General features: G+C 44.6%; 1 protein-coding gene across 1 annotated transcript in view; it reads left to right on the forward strand.

The window, feature by feature from the left end:
• The window catches only part of grifin (galectin-related inter-fiber protein), a 70,176-nt gene that overhangs the window by 43,805 nt on the left and 6,186 nt on the right, over positions 1-20,185 (forward strand). The window contains exons 2-4 of the mRNA XM_072559491.1: positions 7-73; positions 5,018-5,097; positions 19,973-20,135. Of these exons, the coding sequence (XP_072415592.1) occupies positions 62-73; positions 5,018-5,097; positions 19,973-20,135 (255 nt within the window). The 5' untranslated portion in view covers positions 7-61. The remainder of the gene's footprint in view (positions 1-6; positions 74-5,017; positions 5,098-19,972; positions 20,136-20,185) is intronic.

Raw genomic sequence — 20,185 nt, forward strand, 5'->3', positions numbered from 1 at the left:
TCCCAGCTGGAACCGACATGAGACCAGATTCTCAGTGCACAGCTGGATCAGAACAGACACAATGGCTTTAAAGGTGAGTGTCAAGTTTCTAACATTTCCAGCTCCACAGCTGAACTACTTATTGACTGCACCAGGTCCCTTTGCACTTGTTTGTTAGATGGGTAATATGAGGTGCATTCCACAATGAAACTTTTTCTTCCATTCATTGTACCAAAGTGCAGTTTTATTACTGATAAAAACGGTGCGGAAGTAATTGTTTCAAATAAAGCCAAAATTTATCGAAAAGGAATAAGGAAGGTGAATAAGTATACAAAAATGGGAAGTTAACCAGCGGACTTAATAGTTTAATTGTATTGTTTAGTGAGAGTTTTCAACTTAAAATAAAATAGAATTTACAGGTGAGTTTTTTTTATTCAGGGGTCAAAGGCTAGGCCAGTATTTATTGCAAAGAGGGCAGTTCAGGGTTAATCACATTGCTGTGAGTCTGGAATCAAGTATGGACTAAAACCAGGTAAAAACAGCAGATTTTCCTCCCTGAAGGGCATTATAATACTCAGGCTATGGCTTTAAATACTATTAGCATGCAGATGACATTTAGTCTTTTAAAAAAAATCTTTCATATCGATATGGACATCTCTGATAAGGTCATCATTTGTTGTCCTGAAGAAGGTGGCCAGGATGGAACACCGTATATTTCCAACACTGGGTGGGGATTGGCTTGGAGGGGGTGTCTTGGATGGTTTGCACGTGCATCTTCTAACTTCCTATTTCTAGGTGGTAGAAATCACAACATTAGAACTTGTTACCTAAGGAGCCTTGGTGAGGCATTGCAGTAAAACTTGCAAATGCTGTACACAGTTGTTACTATGTGAGTGGTGGAGGGAGTGGATGTTTGTGGATGTGGTACCAACCAAATGAGATGCTTTGACCTGAATGGTGTCAATTTTCTTGAGTATTGTTGAAGCTGCATTCATTTACGCAAATGGGGAGTATTCCATCACACTCCTGAATTGTGCCAGGAATGAAGAAGGGCTTATGCCCGAATCGTCGATTCTCCTGCTCCTCGGATGCTGCCTGGCCTGCTGTGTTTTTCCAGCACCACATTTTTCAACCCAGGCATTGAATTGGCCTGAGCTGGAGAATTGTGTCCACCTCTGGCCTCCCACTTCAGGAAGGATGGGATGTTGGAGGAGGTGCAAAAAATATTCACGAGAAAGGTTTCAGATGGTGAAGCTCAGACTCCTCTCTGAGAGCTCCAATGGAAGTGTCATAGTGTCATAGGGGGCTACAGCATAGAAAAAGGCCCTTCAGCCCATCAAGTCTGTGCCAATCAAAAACAAGCACTGAGCTATTTTAATCCCATTTTCCAGCACTTGGGTCCACAGCCTTGTATGCTTTGGCATCACAAGTGCACATCTAAATATTTCCTGAGGAGAAAGTGAGGACTGCAGATGCTGGGGATCAGAGTCAAGACGTGTGGTGCTGGAAAAGCACAGCCGGTCAAGCAGCATCCAAGGAGCAGGAGAGTTGATGTTTTGAACATAAGCTCTTCATCAGGAATGTTGGGGATGGGGAGGGGAATGAGTGATAAATAGGAGGGTGGGGGTGGGGGGAAGTTAGCTGGGAATGTGATATGTAGATGAAGGTAGGGGTAAAGGTGATAGGCTGGAGCGGAGGGTGGACCGGATAGGTGGGAAGGGAGATAGACAGGGAGGATAGTTTAAGAGAGGGTTGGATCTGGGACAAGGTTGGAGGAGGGGAGATCAGGAAACTGGTTTCAATTACCACACATACACATTTCTACATATACAGCCACATATGGATATAAACTTTGACGGCAATTTCTGCAAAAGAATCATTTCACCCCCTAACGCAGTGTGAACTTGCATGCTAATTTATAACTGCTTAAATGCCACATTGTTGAACAATTTCATTTGGCTTCTGGGAGGTAACAAATTATTGAAGCATGCATTGCTGTGAGGCAGAAGCTAAATCCCTGAATGGAATAATCAATGTCGAATTCTGTAGCCCTGCCTACTCAACTGAGAATGACACCAAGGTTCCCCTCAGGGCTCGATATAAGGTTAGAGTCAATGTCAGTGATTTTACATCAATGAAGCTGGATCCTGCTGAGGATATGAATATATTCAAATATTATCTCAGGCATTGATCTGACAACTCCCAATGATACTGCAAATCAATGCTTCCCAAGATTTTCTTCAACATTTCTCATTCAATACAGATTCAAAAATATTTAGCCTGAGGCAAATTAGAATGTAATATATTCAGTGCCATCGAACATTTATTCACTTGTGTTAATGCACGGGTATAAAACTAAACTGAATGCCTATAAATATTGCAAATGTCTTTAAGGTTTCGTGGCACACGATCATCAATATTAATTCAATTGATTGACTTGCAGTAAATGATAATAACAATCTAGTTTTTGTTTACAACTTGTGGTTGTAGGCTCTTCAGTATATTACATTTCTTCCAGATTGTAACCTTATGCATTGTCAAATACTATATATGCTACAACATTACACTGTTTGATGTGATACAATACTACACATTATACTGTTGTGTGTAAATTACTACAACCCACACTTTAATTATGAAATCTCAGGCAATCATATACTGAAATAGTTATTTAAACTTGATTGCATGTAGCAACTGAAATAAGATCCCTCAAGTAAGCAAGTTAAACCTCACAACCCAACTTAGCTATTACCTGATTAAGGGCGAAATTTAGCTCTGATTCCAACCAACAACTCTGGGGATATCCAAAGCTTGATTCTTGTACAGTGTGGTTCTCTAGAGTTCTACTGTTGAAGAAACCCAAAGTTGAATTCTTTCAGGATTTGATGTCCTGTTAATTTTTGTTGTGTCATTATTTATGATACTTCTGAAGTCACCAAGCTTACAGCTTGCTTTTTCATCAGGAGTAGCTTGTCTGTTCCTTGTTACATTCAGGGTTAACAGTCTGTTCCAAACACAGCCATTAACTCCGTAAATTCTTCTGTGGGGCAATCATTTAACTATGTGGCATAAGGCAACCATTTATCAAATGGTTGTTAAAACAGTTTGTTATGTAGCTTTGACTCCTTTTTATTTCCCAAGGATAATTAATTAGCATAGCATGCTTTTAATTTCTTATCCTTTATCTCAGGAAAGAGTTAATTCCCAAAAGTTATTGCTGATTCTTTCAATCCATGAAAGTTAGTAAAGTTCTGAAGTTTACATATTATACATATTATATATTGAGAAAGCAGATCTGTGATCCAATACGACGATGGTGACTTTTCCAGTATATACTATTGCACATTATACAATATATAAGAGCATAAAATCGGACTTTTAAACAAAGAAACATGTTTTAAAGTTTGGACGATTCAGACACATGTAGCACTTGAATTATTGTTTTCTGCTGATTCCCTGGAAGTGAGTGTGGAAGGAAGAACCTGGTGTTCCTATAAGATGATTATGAGTTGTGTTTGATCAGCTCCCTGGTGTGGTGTTACCATGGAGACACTTCACCAATAGCATGGCTGGATGTGGGGCGGGCTGCCTGTTCAAAGAAAAGGGTACAGGCCCGTTAAGAGGGGCATTAAAGCCTGATATCAGCCTTTTGTAACCCAGTGAAAGCCTGGCAGGATGAGGGCTGATCAGGCAATGATGGTGCTACATGTGAAGAAAGTAGCCCCCAGGACTCCAGCAATATCCCTGGAGTGTACTCGGTCCTTTTATAATTACAAATAATGCTTTGCTGTGGACTGGCTATGGGCCCAGGTCCCTCCTTCAGGTGGGCCACCAAACCTCCATGCGGAAATGGATGGTTCCTCTGGACCTGCCTTGCTGTCAGCTATCGCTGAGCCCTGATTGTGAGTAGATTTGCCCCTGTCCCATCCTTTCTTTCTCCTGTCTACAGGTTGTCCTCTCCTGCTGCTGAATTGCCACCTCTGCCAGTCAAACTGCCCTGACCACCTATCCCTGGCACAGTGAGGAACCTTAGGACAAGGAAGCTTGGAGCTCCATCTTCCCAGAGTTCCCAGGTTTATCGCATGTGCCCTATTGTTCACACACACTGGCCCCACCCTGTGCCTGTTAAAATCAGTGCCATGACAGAGAACAGTGCTAGTGCTCTGAAGTTGTTGAACTCAGTGCTGACAGCTGAAGGCTGTATGGTCCTCAGCAGAAAATGAGGTGATGTTTCTCCAGTCTACATTGATCTTTGTTGGGACACTGAAGCAGGCCTGGAATGGAAATGTTAGCACGAGAGGAAGATGGTTCTCTGAAATAGAAAGTGACTGGAAGGTAAGGAGTCAATCCTGCAGACAGAACAGGGCAGTTGCGTGAGGCATATTTGGTTTTCTCAATGTGGAGAAGTCACCTCTACTTCATCTACACCCTTTTCTTGAGGGTGGCATGATGATTCAGTAATGAGCTGAACTGGTTTGCAGAGCCAGGGACCCAGGTTCAGTTTCATGCTCAGGTTTAGTCAGGTGTGAAGTTTGCACGTTCTTCCCATATTTGTGTGGGTTTCCCCCAGGTGCTCCAGATTCCACCCACAGTCCAGAGACATGCAGGCTAGGTGGGTTAGCCATGGGAAATGCAGGGATGGGGGGAGACGGTGAGTCTGGGTGAGATGCTGTTCAGAGGTTCAGTGCGGACTTGATAGGTGAAATGGTTTGCTTTCACAATGTAGGGATTCTATATTCTAAAACACCTTCTCCATTTGTTCTATTTGCTCTTCCTCCCTCCCTTTTTCTCGTACTCATCATTTTTCCAACTCTGCTTAATTCAAAAAGAGAGTCTTATTGGACTTGAAATGTTAATTCTGTCTCTCCTCTTCACAGGTGCTGCCTGAAGTGCTGAGGTTTTTTCAACACTTTCTGTTTTCAGTTCAGATCTTGAGCATTCGTGGTATTTTACTTCAGAAAGAGTTGTGTATATTTGCATATTTAAATGGGAATGGACTTTTTGGATTAAATGTTGTTCACCTTTCTGTTTCTGGCAGTTTGAAGCCGTGTGTCCTGAGGGCCTGTGTCCTGGTTGGAATGTGACTCTGAAGGGTGAACCAAGTCTAGAAGCCAAAAGGTAATGTGGGAAGATGTGAAGTTGTTAAATTTGCAACAAAGAACAAAAGAACGGTGTATTATTTAAATGGAGAAATACTGCAGAAGGTTGCTACACAAAGGAATGTGGGATTACGTGTGCACAATCATAGAAAGCTAATACACAGGTACAGCAGGTAATCAGAAAAACTAATAAAATGTTGGCCCTTATTTCGAGAGGGTTGGAGCATAATAGAAAGGAAGTGTTACCGCAATTGTGTAAGGTGCTGGTGAGGCCACATCTGGAGTACTGTGAACAGTTTTGAGCCCCTTATTGAAGGAAAGATATTATTTCATTGGAAGCAGTACAGAGAATGTTCACTAGGTTGGTCCCTTGCGTGAAGGGAATGTCTTATGAGTAAAGATTAAACAGCTTGAAACTCTACTTACTGGAGTTAGAACAATGAGAGGTGATCTCAATGTAATGTACAGGATTCTTAAGGGGCCTAGCAGGGTAAATGCTGAGAGGATGTTTCCTCTTACCCAAAAGTCTAGGTCCAATGGGCATAATCTCAGAATAAAGGGGTAGCAATTAAAGCCGGCGATGAGGAGAAATTTCTTCCCTCAGAAGGTTGTGAGTATTTGGAACTCCTTGCCACAAAGAGCTGTAAGGACTGAGTCCTTGTTTGTAAGACTGGATCCAAACACATCTCGCATCATCTTATAGGAACACCAGGCCCTTTTTAAAGGCTAAAATAGATAGATTCTTGATCTGTTGAGGAATCAAGAGTTATGGAGAAAATGCAGAGAGTGTTAAATCAACAATTGAATGGTAAGCAGGTTCAAGCGGCCAAATGGCCTACACCTGTTCTTATTTTTTATTATCTTAAGAGAGGGCTATCTGCTACAATCACCATAGATTCTGACAGTTGGCATTGACCCATGCTGCCTTGAAGTGAAGGGAACCCAATCTGTACCATGACAAAGAACTCTGTTCACACATCAGCAGGAATTTGAAGCCATTCTGTAGATGAGCGTGGGTTTCCCCTCCTGAGCTTGATTCTAAGGTGTGCAAGTGTGGACCCAAGCAGACCAAGTTTGGCTTATCCTTGACCCCTCTGAGATTGCTCCCTGAATCCCATAATTGAGGCGCACACATCTGAAAGGGGTGAAAGATTATTAAGGATATGTTGGAATTTAACACTGAGATCAGTTGTGATCTTACTGAGTGGTACAACAGACTCAAAGGGTCAAGTGACCTATTCTTGTTCCTTGTCCAAATATGTTCTTATTGATTGATTGGTTTATTGCCACGGTTACCCAAGTACAGTGATAAGCTTAATTTACAAGCAGTACAGGCAGTTTATAGTAAGCGGAGATGTACAGATGAAAGGTTGTAAAAAAAATCAAGGCTTGCGCTAGGTGAGATCGACATTAGAAAGATTGGCATTATGTGAGTTTAGAGAGTCCATTCATCAGTCTAATAATGGCTGGGAAGGAACTGTTCCTGAACCAGTTGCTGTGTGTATTCAAGTTTCTGTATCTCCTGCCTGATGGAAGAGGTTGCAGGAGAGCATTACTGGAGTCCAATGGGTCTTTGAAGATGTTGACAGCCTTTCCGTGGCAACATGACTCCGTAAATGGAGTCCACGGATGGAACGCTGGCTTCTGTGGTGGTCTGGGCTGTGCACACAACCACCTGTAGTTTCTTGTGGCAGAGCAGTTGCCATATCATGGCATTGTGCATCCAAACAGTATGCTTTCAATGGTGCATCTGTAGAAGTTGGTGAGGGTCCTTATGAACATGCCAAATTTCCTGAACCACCTGAGAAAGAAGAGCTGTTGTTGCGCCTTCTTGACTGCTGCATCTACACGGGAAGTCTGGGACTGGTTGCAGGGTACTCCAAGGAACCTGATGCTCTCCACCCTCTCAGCCTCAGCTCCATTGCTGTAAATGGGGGCGTGTTCTCCTCTTTTCTTTTTGAAGTCAATAACCAGTTCGTTAGTTTTGCCAACATTGAGAGAGACGTTGTTCTTGCTGCACCACATCACCAAGCCCTCTATTTCCCTTCTGTATTTTGACTTGCCATTGTTTGATACCTGTCCTATTATGGTGGGGCATCAGCGAACTTGTAGATGGTGTTCATTCGGAATTTAGCTGCACATTTGTGGGTGTACAATAGGGAATTGAAGATGCATCCTTGGTGGGGTGGGGGGCTTGAGTGTTGAATGTTATTGTGGAGGAGGTGCAGTTACCTATCTTCACTGATTGCGGTCTGTGGGTCAGGAAGCTAGGGATCTAGTTGCAGATGGCTGAGCAGACACTAAGGTCACAGAATTTTGAGATCAGTCGAGAGGGGGGCGATGGTTTGAAGGCAGAGCTGTAAACAATGAGGAGGAATCTGACATAGGTATCCTTGTTGTCCAGATGCTCCAGGGATAAGGTGCAGGGCTAGGGATATGGTATCTGCTGTGGACCTATTATGTTGGTAGGCAAAATGTTGGGGAATCAATATGTGTGTATCACTCTTTTCAGCTCCTTGTCTTTTCATCTTTGCACTATCATGAGATTTATATCAATACTGACATCAGGAGAAGACAGGACACCAGTCTAGAATCAGCATGTGCAGAGAGAGGTCTCAGAACCTGCATTAGAGAGCTGTATTTGAGAACCTACAACGTACAGATGTAAATAAAGAAGTGTTACTGTAGATAGGGACTTGATGCACCTTACTTAATGATAAGAGCACCCTCACAGACAGACAACGTGCGGATACCCACAGTTTGAGATACTTCAGACTGGAATCTCAATGTATAGGCAGCAGGATTGGCTTAAATCACAATTCGAAAACATCTCCATATTTTGTCATTCTCTGTCCCAATTGAGATAAGGAAGGAGCAGGGACCTGAAGGTCATCTTCCAGCCATCTACAGAGCTTGAGGCACTGTATACTAGCCCGGTTTTTGGAGATAGGGTGAAGGGAGAAATATTCTCTCAACCAGGTGGCCACTCTAAGCTCAGGTGAGTGATCAAGAACGTAACTATCTTGAGGGGATAGTGTAGTGAGAGGGGACCTCCTATAGAATTCTACTCACTCAAACTCCAGATCCATGTGTGATCTGGAGATACTGTGTGCACATGCTCAGCAGATATTCTTGGAGCAAAGATATAATTAACCCTTTACTCCACGGTGCACTTAAGTCCTTCTAATCTTGCCCATTCTAATTCATGGAGAAAGTGAGGACTGCAGATGTCAGGCAGCATCCAAGGAGCAGGAGAATCGACGTTTCGGGCATAAGCCCTTCTTCAGGAATGAGGAAAGTGTGTCCAGCAGGCTAAGCTAAAAGGTAGGGAGGAGGGAGTTGGGGGAGGGGCATTGGAAATGCGATAGGTGGAAGGAGGTTAAGGTGAGGGTGATAGGCCAGAGTGGGGGTGGGGGGCGGAGAGGTCAGGAAGAAGATTGCAGGTTAGGAAGGTGGTGCTGAGTACGAGGGTTGGGACTGAGACAAGGTGGGGGGAGAGGAAATGAGGAAACTAGTTCATCCTTGTGGTTGGAGGGTTCCTAGGTGGAAGATGAGGCGCTCTTCCTCTAACCGTCGTGTTGCCATGGTCTGGCGATGGAGGAGCCCAAGGACCTATATGTCCTTGGTGGAGTGGGAGGGGGAGTTGAAGTGTTGGATCACAGGGTGGTTGGGTTGATTGGTCCGGGTGTCCCAGAGGTGTTCTCTGAAACGTTCTTCAGGTAGGCAGCCTGTCTCCCCAATATCGAGGAGGCCACATCGGGTGCAGCGGGTGCAGTAAATGATGTGAGTGGAGGTGCAGGTGAATTTGTGGCGGTTATGGAAAGATCCCTTGGGGCCTTGGAGGGAAGTAAGGAGGGAGGTGTGGGTGCAGGTTTTGCATTTCTTGCGGTTGCAGGGGAAGGTTCCAGGAGTGGAGGTTGGGTTGGTGGGGGGGGCAACTGACGAGGGAGTCACGGAGGGAGTGGTCTTTTCAGAGTGCTGATAGGGTAGGGGAGGGAAATATATCCCTGGTGGTGGGGCCTGTTTGGAGGTGGCAGAAATGACGACAGATGATATGATATAAATGGAGGTTGGTGGGGTGGTAGGTGAGGACCAGTGGGGTTCTGTCCTGGTGGTGATTAGAGGGGCGGAGCTCAAGGGCGGAGGAGCAGGAAGTGGAGGAGATGTGGTGGAGAGCATCGTCAATCACGTCTGGGGGGAAATTGCGGTCTTTGAAGAAGGAGGCCATCTGGGTTGTTCAGTATTAGAACTGGTCCTCCTGGGAGCAGATGCGGTGGAGACGAAGGAATTGGGAATATGGGATGGCGTTTTTATAGGGGGCAGGGTGGGAGGAGGTGTAGTCTAGGTAGCTGTGGGAGTCGGTCGGTTTATAGTAAATGTCCGTGTTGATTCGGTTGCCCGAGATAGAAATGGAGAGGTCTAGGAAGGGGAGGAAGGAGTCTGAGATGGTCCAAGTAAATTTGAGGTCGGGGTGGAAGTTGTTGGTAAAGTGGATGAACCTCCTCGTGGGAGCACGAGGCAGCGCCGATACAGTCATCGATGTAGTGGAGGAAAAGGTGGGGGGTGGTGCCAGTGTAGCTGCGGAAGATGGACTGTTCCACATATCCTACAAAGAGGCAGGCATAGCTGGGGCCCATGTGGGTGCCCATGGCTACTCCTTTGGTTTGGAGGAAGTGGGAGGATTGGAAAGAGAAGTTGTTCAGAGTGAGGACCAGTTCAGTCAGTCGAAGGAGGGGGGTCAGTGGAAGGGTACTGGTTGGTACGGCAGGAAAGGAAGAAGTGGAGGGCTTTGAGTCCTTCATGATGGGGGATGGAGGTGTATAGGGACTGGATGTCCATGGTGAAGATAAGGCGTTGGGGACCGGGGAAGTGAAAATCATGGAGGAGGCGGAGGGCGTGGATGGTGTCCCGAACTTAGGTGGGGGGGTTCTTCGACTAAGGGGGACAGGACCGTGTTGAGGTATGCAGAGGTGAGTTCGGTGGGGCAGGAGCAGGCTGAGACAATGGGTCGGCCGGGGCAGTCAGGTTTGTGGATTTTGGGCAGGAGGTAGAAATGGGCAGTTCGGGGTTGTGGGACTATGAGGTTGGAGGCGGTGGATGGGAGATCCCCTGAGGTGATGAGGTTATGGATGGCCTGGGAGATGATGGTTTGGTGGTGGGACTTTCAGTGCAAGTTGGTGCACTAAGGTGAGAAGAGTTGCCTTGAGGAACTGGAATTGTCCAGTTTAATGTTGGGGGGGGGGTGGATGGCAGTTTTTGCCGTTGGTTGTTAAATGAGTGGACTGGTGGAATTGAAGTGAATATCACAACATTGAGAGGAACCAGGCACCAGTATAGTCCACTGCTGATGCCTTGGCCCCATATCAAGTTCAACCTCCTTGGAATTGTCTGTCAGAGGGAATATCAAGATGGCAGCACTGGCAAGGCAGACAGCATTTGGGCTGCTGGGCCTGTCCGCTCCAGACTGACCACTTCCTCCCTTCTTTCTTACCAATTTTGTCTTCTTTCCATTTCCTTTCCTTCATCTTCTTCCTGTCAGCGGCAGTGGAGAAAGTGGCATAGAGTCGTAGAATCCTACAGCGCGGAATCAGGTCCTTTGGCCCAAACTGGTCCATGCCGACCAAAATGTCTGTCAACATTAACCCCATATGGCCCATATCCTTCTAAACCTTTTCTATCCGTGTATTTGTCCAAAGGCCTTTTAAATGTTGTTAATGTACCACCTCAACCACTTCCGCTGGCAGCTCATTCTATATGAGTACCACACTCTGTGTAAAACACGTTGCCCCTCAGGTTCCCTTTTATTCTTTCCCCTCTAACCTTAAGCAGATGCCCTCAATTCTGTAATCCTGGGAAAAAGATTGAGTGTATTCACTCTATCCATGCCTTTCTTGATCTTATACATCTCTGGAAAGTCCCCCTTCAATCTCCTACGCTGTAAAGAGAAAAGGTCTGAGCTTGTCCAACCTCTCTCTATAAATCAGACCATTGAATCCAAGCAACATCCTTGTAAATTTCTTCTGCACTCTTTCCAGGTAAATAACATCCTTCCTACAGGAAGGTAACCAAAACTGAACACATTACTCCTCGTGCAGTCTCAACAACATCCTGTATAACTACAACATAGATTCCCAACTTCTATACTCAATACCCTGACTGATGAAGGCCCATGTGCCAAAAGCCTTCTTCACTGCCCTGTCTACCTGGGACTCCACTTTCAGAGAACCATGCACCTTAACTCCACGGCCCCTCTGTTCCACCACACTCCTTCAGGCCTAACTATTCACCATGAAACTCCTACCTTGATTTGATGTTCCAGAATGCAAGCCCTCACACTTAGCTAAATTAAACTCCATTTGCCATTTCTCGGTGCACTTCCCCAGCTGATCAAGGTCCTGCTGTAATTTCTGATAACCTTTCTCACCGTCCATGATACTGCCTTTTTTAGTGTCCTCTGCAAACTTACTAATCATGCCTTGTACATTCTCATCCAAATTATTGATATTGATAACAAACAGCAATGAGCCCAACACTGACCTCTGAGGCACCCCACCATTCACAGGTCTCCAGTCCAACAAGCATCCTTCCACTATTACCCTCTGCTTCCTACCATCAAGCCAATTGTGTATCCAATTTGCCAGTACCCCCTGGATTTCATGCAATTTAGCTTTCCAGAGCAGGCTACCATGTGGAACCTCCTCAAAGGCCTTACTGAAATCAATATAGACTATGTCTACCACCCTGCCCTCGTCAGCCTTCCTGGTCACTTCATCGAAGAGCTCCAACAAATTTACGAGGCATGATCTCCCGCTCACAAAGCCATGCTAACTACTCCGAATCAAACCCTGTCTTCCCAATGCATGTATATCATATCCCTCAAAATCTTCTCAAGTAACGTACCTACCACAGATGTTCGGCTTACTGCTCTTTACTTCCCAGGTTTGCCTTTGCAGCCCTTCTTGAATAATGGCACATTTGTTACCCTCCAGTTTTCCAGGACCTCACCCGTGGCTAACGATGATGTAAAAACATCAGCCAGGGCCCCTACAATTTCTTCTTTAGCCTTTTGCAGTGTTGTTGGATATAACTGGTCAGGACCAGGAGATTTATCCACTTTGATGCATTCCAATACATCCAAAACCGCATCTACTGTGATATGAACTGTCCCCAAGATATCACCACTAATTTCTCCAAGTTCCCAAGTCATCATGTCTTTTTCTATGGTAGACACAGAGGAGAAATATTCATTGAAGACCTCACCCATCTCCCGCGGTTCTACACATATATGTGCACTTTGGTCCTTTAGGTGGCCTATTCCCTTTCTAGTTATTTGTTTTCCTTTACTATACTTAATATAGTATTAAGGAGCATCAGGAAGGAGAGCAGCTGAAGCAGGTGAGATGGTGCCATAGCCTGATGGCAGAACCAGGGACTCCTGGTTGTGGTGCACCAGGGCAGGGATTCCAGGCATTGGCATGGCTGTGGCTGCAGCAGAATCAAGGACCCCTGGTTATTGACGAGGTGGCAGTAGCAACTCCTGGTTGTGGTAGGCCCACAGTGGGGGTCTCCTGGTTATCTGCAAGGCAGTGGTGGCAACTCCTGATTGTGGTGGATGGGGAAATAATACACTCCACTCCCTGCGGCACCTCACCTCTCCCTGAACAACTCCAGGGTGTTGGTGAGATACCATGTGCTCCTTCTCCAGAGACACCTGAGCTCTAACATAACTGCAGGCAATCGGCCCTAATGACCCCCTCCATACCTGGACCTGTTTATGACCAGTTTAGCCAGACCCAGGTGCAGACCCATGGGGAGGTCTTCTGACCTGCCCTGGCCCCCTTCACACTGGGTGCCCGAAGATCAGGAGCGTGGCACTGAAGTGCAACCCGAAACAGAGGAGAAGGTACATGCCTTTTTTTTGTTCTCAGAGTGTACACTCCTGTTCTCTTTTTTTTAACACGGTCCACCTTGCTGAGTTCATTATAATCATTACAGACGGTCTTGCAGTTCTATCTTTTAATTCTTGTTATTCTTAAATATTGAAAATGACACTGGATTGTAGTGACAGTTGAAACTTTTCAATGTATCTTGCTATGTTATTCATTGCAGAGCACAAGTGACAATAAATCATCATTCATAACAAATAAAAATGATCTGAAAATGAAATTACTGGAGCTCTGTTTAGAAGTACTCAAAAGAGTGAGACAAGTATGTGTCATTTGCCAATTTTACTGTTTTTTTCCCTTTCGGATCAGGCTCAGTTCCCTGTGCCTTGCTTCTCCTGCAGATGTCAAGCCAGCTGCAGAACATGGAGAGGCAATACCATTCTGGAGAATGGCAGGGTCTTACTGAAGGGTTCCTGAAGATCAGTCTAAGTATCTGAAACACTTCTACAATACAGCAATGCCAAACTCAAAGCCATATCTAACTGCCATATGGATCATTCCTCGGCCCCACACTTACATTTCAGTACCTCCAGCTGCATTTTTGAATGATCTCCCTTTTCCTCAAAGCAACTCATCAGGTGTTTGCTGTAAAGCATGGGGGGATCAGGGACCAGGGGCTGGTGGAATGAGGTATCATTAAGAATCTTGTTCCAACCAGTATTAGCATCTTGTAATGCAGGGAAGATGGTGACCTGGAGGTAATGTCTCTGGGCTAGTAATCCAGAGACACAGACTTAATTCAGAGCTGGCCATGAAATGACCCTTGATAGTTGTAATTCTTGACAGCCATGTTCACATGGTTGCAGTCCACGGAAAACAAGTTGACTCCTCTCACACTCTGTGAGGAGTGGCTGACTCTGAGATCCTGCTATTGTCTCTCACTGAGCCCGGAGGAGCCAGTAACATTGCTGGCAATGTTGACAAACTGGTACCGGTGGTGAATGGCACAGATCACACCACTACGAGATTCTTGAGAGGTGAGTATTCTCACACATTGAAGAGGCTGAGTCTCTGTTTCTACACCTTCAGTCTCCTCCTGTAAGCAGCACCTAACTGGAAATATAACAGCATAGGAAGAGGGCAATCTCCATGGAATACTCCAATCTGTCCCATTCCTCCACTCTAGCACCTATCACAGTAGATTAATTCCCCTCAAGTGCACATCCAACTGCCCTAAATCATTGAGTCTCTTTGCTCCTGCCATCCTCTTAGCCTCTAAATTCCAGGGATTATTGTTCACTGTATACAGCAACTTCTTCCTCACACCACCTCACCTCCTGGACCTTTTATCCTAAACGGTGAATCTGCTCCCTGCAGTCCTTATACCATCAGCTAATGGTATGTAGGAGTTCTTTTCCCTGACTTCCGCTGTCACTGTATTCTTCTCTCACTTTCATTAGCCAGTTCTGTGAAATGAGTGTATAGCACAGTTTAACTGTCCCTGCCTCTTAGTCTGGTTAATATCACCATAAAAAAGCAGTTACCATGCTGAGACTGAAAAGCCACTAGGCCTGAGGGAGTTCAGTGCTGCGGTGCCTTCCAGTCAAAGATGGGCATTTGTGAGATGATCCCTGATACACTGTTGGCTTTGGTGCTTTAATCCACACATCTGCTCTCAAACTGTTTTATTTCTGCAAGCTACAATCCAGCCCATTGACCATGTTTCAAGCTCTCAATTCTATCTCTGTCTGATCCAGACTGTTTGCAGTCATGATTTTCTACAGCTCTGAGATAGATGACGTTTCTTGTATCAAGTCTATCCTGCAGGCTAGCTACCTCCATCTCCATAACATTGTCCAGCTCCTCCTTGACTCAGCTCATCTACTATTGGCACCTTAATCCTGGCTTTAGTTGCTATTGACCATTCTGATATCCTTCTGATGTCTTCCCAATTTGCCCTCTCTGAAAATTTGAAGTTGTCCAAAATCTAACTCATGCCAATCTTGTTCAGCTGTTGCATCTCAGTTCACTGACCTACAGTAGCTGTCAGTCCGAGCGATGGCGCCATTTGAAAATTCTCATTCTTGGTTTCACATTGCTCCCTAGTTTCATTCCTCTCTATCTCTGTAGCCTCCTCCTGCCCTACACTACTCTATGAAATCTGCTTTCTTCCAAGTCTGGCCTCTTTCACATTCCCAAGTTCAATGTTTCAATTTTGGCATTTGTGCATTCTATCACTGCTCCTGAGTTCTGGAGTTCTCCCCCTAAACATCTCTCAGCTTCTACCATTTACTTTCAGGAGCTTGCTAAAATCCACCTTTGCGTTGTTCTAAAGTCTTCTGATGGGATGCTCATCTTGGAATGTTTTTTCTGAAGGAAAGATTCATTAAAAAATAACAAAATCAGAAGGAAATATTGGTACCAGTATTTTAATTTTGTCTGGCTGTTTCAATTACCACCAAAGATAATTTTCAGGTAGTGCATTATTGAAATGCAGGAACAGTATCTATCTCATTTCCTCCCATTTAATATTATCCTGTTCTCTCTGTTTTATCTCACTTTCTTTATCATCCTCTGTCTTTCATTATCTCCTTCCCTTTTGGGCTTTCCATCTGCTTGTCTCACTCCATTAAACACAGTAAAATACATATTTTTGCTCAAAGTGTTGTTAAATGAGAACGGTCAATATTAAAATCAGTGACCTTTATAATTTGACAAATTCATTGAATTTGAATTGACAGGAATGTTGCAAACAGAAGTGTAGCACTCAGTGCTAAGGTGTGAGTGTATGGAAGGGAGTCAAACTGAAAAAGACACCGTGAAAGATAGCAGTCACATGTTGATGCTGCATCCAAAAGCTGACAGCATTCTTCAAAATTTGTAGAAAGGCTTGTTTATCGCCTTACGCAAAGACATCAGATGTTGTTTGGGAAGAGTTGTTATTTAAGAGCCTTGCCGAGAGTGCCCAACTTAACAGCAGCAGCAGATTGAAGCTGAAGCATTCAGGAAATGGCAGAAAAAGCTGGAATCCTCAGCAGGTCAGGTAGTGCCTGTGGAGTAGGAGTGAGTGTTAACATCACTGATCGATGACCTTTCTCCTGGAGCAGAAGTTAAAACCAGTCTGCAGTGTAAAGCTCAGCATCACCCAATACAATAACTTCACCACCAGGAGACTGAGTGCCCCATTTATAAATGTTACAGCTAATCGATTTACTGAATGCCTGCACTCTCCTATCTTGTATATATTTTTGAATTCACTGATGTTCTGTATAGGAATCAGTGGGTTTCTGAGTGTAAACATGCCCCTAGAAAAACATGTTTCTAATTCTTTCCAGTACTCAATGCAAGAATTTGCCTATATACAGCAGCGATGTGGCTCTGATGGAGGTGGGGAGGGACCGGGTTGTAGGGTTGCTATGCAGCTTTGAGTTTGTGAACCCAGCAGAATGAGTTTGCCACTCTGTATATCACATTAACACTGCTATCTGCTTACCATGCCTGGGAGGAGTGTCTTCATCACAGAAGTGGCAGGAGGGAGGGGTGATGATCAATAAGACGGCCATCAGGTACTTTGCTCCCACGTGAAGAACTAACCTCTGAGCAGGAAGCTTGACTTTACAGACTGCCCCTTGTTAATGCCTTGTAAATTAACATCATCCTTTTTCCTAACCCTAACCATAATGCTAACCCTTATCTGAACCCTAAGCCTAATCTTAACCCTAACTTTGATCCTAACCGTAAAGCTAACCTCAAACTTGACAGTAACCCTAAACCTGACCCTAATTCTAACCCTAATCCTAACTCTAGCTCTAATCCCAACTAATCCTAATTTAACCTTCTCCCCAGCCCTATTCCTAATCCTAAAATGACCCTAAACCTAACCCTAAACCTGACTTTAATGTTTTCAACCAATTAACCCTAAACCACGGGCGAGAAAGTAGCAGTCCCTGTGGAAGGCCAATGTCCTCGATCTGCCCCAGTCATGGGGTGACCTGATGCATGGTGGGGTGGAGTGGGATATTTGACAGAGGAGCTGACCACTCAGGCCATGACATTGTGTGGTCTCTGAACCCCGGGTTTCCACTGTCTGTTCCTGAAAGTCACCCACCTTACCCACTGCCCCAAGACTGTGGCAATGCTGTGGTCATCAGCCTCATGTCTAAGGTAGTGCTGCTGTACACTGTGAATGCCAGCCTCTGTTTGACCAGCAGCTTAGGGCAGGGCAGGATATCACTGTCCCAGGAAGTGAGGCACGGAAAAGCCCAACAGGTGACCACGAGTGCCTGATAGGCACAATGTCTGAGTTGGCATTTCCTTCTTGTTGTCAGTGTGAAGTATGCTCATAGGCCCAGGAAAGGCAACAGAAACAAATCCAGAATATAAACAGTCCAGGAACGGAAACAGCCCAGGAATGGTGGTTCAGCAGTTGACACACACATGGTACCTGGGTTCAATTCTTTCTTTGGGCAACTTGTCTGTGTAGAGTTTGCATGTTCTTCCCTGTGTCTGTGTAGGATTCCTTTGGGTGCTCCTCCCACAGTACAAAGATGGGTGGATTGACCATGCTAAATTGCCCATAGTGCACAGGGATTTGCAGGCTAGGTGAGTTAGCTGTGGGAATTGCAGGATGGGGTTCTGTTAAATGCTCTTTGGACAGCAGGTGCAGACTTGATGGGCTGAATGTAGAGATTCTATCATTGTAAAATAGTGGAACAGAAACAAGCCAAGGAGCATCAGCAGGGGACCAAGGAGGAGGAGAAGCACTGACCTGAGGGGAGAGGCCACATCTGCAGGGCTCCTCAGGATGAGTTGGTGGCATTGGAGGACCAGAGTCTTCCAGCCCCCAATTTATGTAGGAACATAGCCCTTCGTGTCTGATCCACAGAAGTTAAGGGGTGATCTGTGACCTGCTTCTGTATACCTGCCTTTAGCCCATACCCCTTCGCTTACCGAAAATGTTTCTGTCTTAGGTTTAAAACTAACAATTGATCGAGTAGCCACTGCTGTTTGTGGAACATAGTTTCAAACTTACACTGCATTTAACTTCACACTATCTCCCCGTTTTAGTTTCAACATGGATAATCTCGCACTTGCTTACATGGCTGTGCCCATTCACCTAGCCATTGCAGTGTTACTGTTGACATCAGTATTCAAAAAGTCAATGCCAAGATTTATGGATTCATGGATTTGTTGAACCACTTTTGCCTGAATTCCTTTCAGTTGCTGACTGGCAGCATTCAGAGTGGGAGACTTGATTTTCTCCTTTAGCTGTAGTGTAAAGGTGTTTAAAATGTCTTTCTCGGAGCTCTGACCCTCATAACATGGGAGTCTGTGCAATAGGAGGTCAGACCATTAACACAGGCTAACTTTTAACCATAATTCCCCTGAAATCTTGGAAAGGGAAAATAGAAATATTTCCTGTCTTTTTTTAAACCATCACATTTCCATTACAAAATACTGACAGGAGATTACACATTCACTTTATGAAGTAGAGAATCACCACGGTGCAGAAAGAGACCATTTTGTCCATGAAGTCTGCACCAACCTTCTACCCAGATCCATCCCGCTATCTTATCATCCTGCATTTCCCATGGCCAATCGACCCTAACCTGGACATCATTGGACATTGGAAGGAAACCCACACTAAAACAGGCGGGATATGGCAAACTCAATAGTCACCTGAGGGTGGACTTGAATCCAGGTCTCTGGTGTTGTGATGCAGCAGTACTACTCACTGAACCACCACATTACATGTAGGTGACCCCTTTGAAGCTTCTTTGACACCTCACCAGATTAAATTGAGTCCACAGTCGCTTTCTCTTCAGGCAGCCACTGAAATTACATTTGCTGTCAACCTTTGACCTGGTGGCCATTTAAAATAAAAAAACACGCCTGTTATAACGAATGTTCAGTTTGTTTATTGGAGCTGTGGTCATGATAATTGTTACAGAGACTTTGAGATGAACCAGATGTCAGATCTCACTCATGAAGTCATAGAGTCATACAACATTGAAACAGACCCATCGGTACAACCATAGTCCCACACTAACTAGTCCCACCTGCCTGCATTTGGCCCATATCCTTCCAAATGTTTCTTATTCATGTACTTATTCAAATGTCTTTGAAATGTTGTATCTGTATCCGTATCTACCACTTTCTCTGGAAGTTCAGCCCACACACAAATTTTTTTGCCATTCACCTTATCTATGCCACTCATGCCTTTATAGACCTCTATAAAGTCACCTTTTCAACCTCCTACACTCCAGTGACAAAAGATCCAGCCTCTCCTTATAACTCAAAGCCTCTTTGAGTTATAAGGAGATATCCTGGTAATTTTTTCCTAAGCCCTGTTCAGTTTAACAATATCCTTCCTATTACAGGGCAATTAGAACTGCACATTGTACTCCAGACGAGGTCTCACCAGAGTCCTTCACAACCTCAACATGTCATCCCAACTCCAAACTTAAAGGTCTGAACAATTAAGGCAAACATGCTAACCACCTTCTGAGCTGTTCTGCTCACAATCCATGACAGCATCATAGTGGGTAGTGCTCAAATGGACTCTTTCAGATTCATATACTGTACTAATCCAGTGAACAACTGATCTATTCAGATTCTGTCAATCCGAGGTTCAATCCATCATTCCGAGTGTGAGATATTGGTGGGAAGATTTACAGTTTCCCTCAATGTTTCAGAGTTGCGAAAAAGAATATGAGTCACAGTTGTCCATCCCACTTTAGTAGCTATTGAGTCAATCTGAAGGGACTGCCCAACTGAGTTGAATAACTTATGAGCATTCACAGCCAAAGGTTTCAAATGAATTATAATGATCAGTGCCCATGGAAACATGCACTGACAGAAAAGTAATGACAAAGGAAGTGCAGGAGCAGGATGAAAATTGCCAAGGGAAAGAAGGATATGGTTTTGTCCTTAATGAATGAGGTGATCAATTTAAAGTGAAAATTGAAGAACAGAATTACAGTCTAACTGTGTGTTCTCCACTGATAGGTTTGAAATCAATTTTGTGCGCGACAGTACTGAAGAAATAGCATTCCATTTTAACCCACGTTTTACTGAGTCATCACTGGTGTGTAATTCCTACCTGGCTAACAAGTGGGGTGAGGAGGAACGAGTCACCTCATGTCCACTTGAGGTTGAGGAGCCATTCCAGGTAAATCATCTGGCGTTTCATGCATTATTAATTTTTAAAAGAAAATGTCA

The sequence above is a fragment of the Chiloscyllium punctatum genome, chromosome 40, assembly GCF_047496795.1.
Source record: "Chiloscyllium punctatum isolate Juve2018m chromosome 40, sChiPun1.3, whole genome shotgun sequence".
In the NCBI taxonomy this organism is placed as follows: domain Eukaryota; kingdom Metazoa; phylum Chordata; class Chondrichthyes; order Orectolobiformes; family Hemiscylliidae; genus Chiloscyllium; species Chiloscyllium punctatum.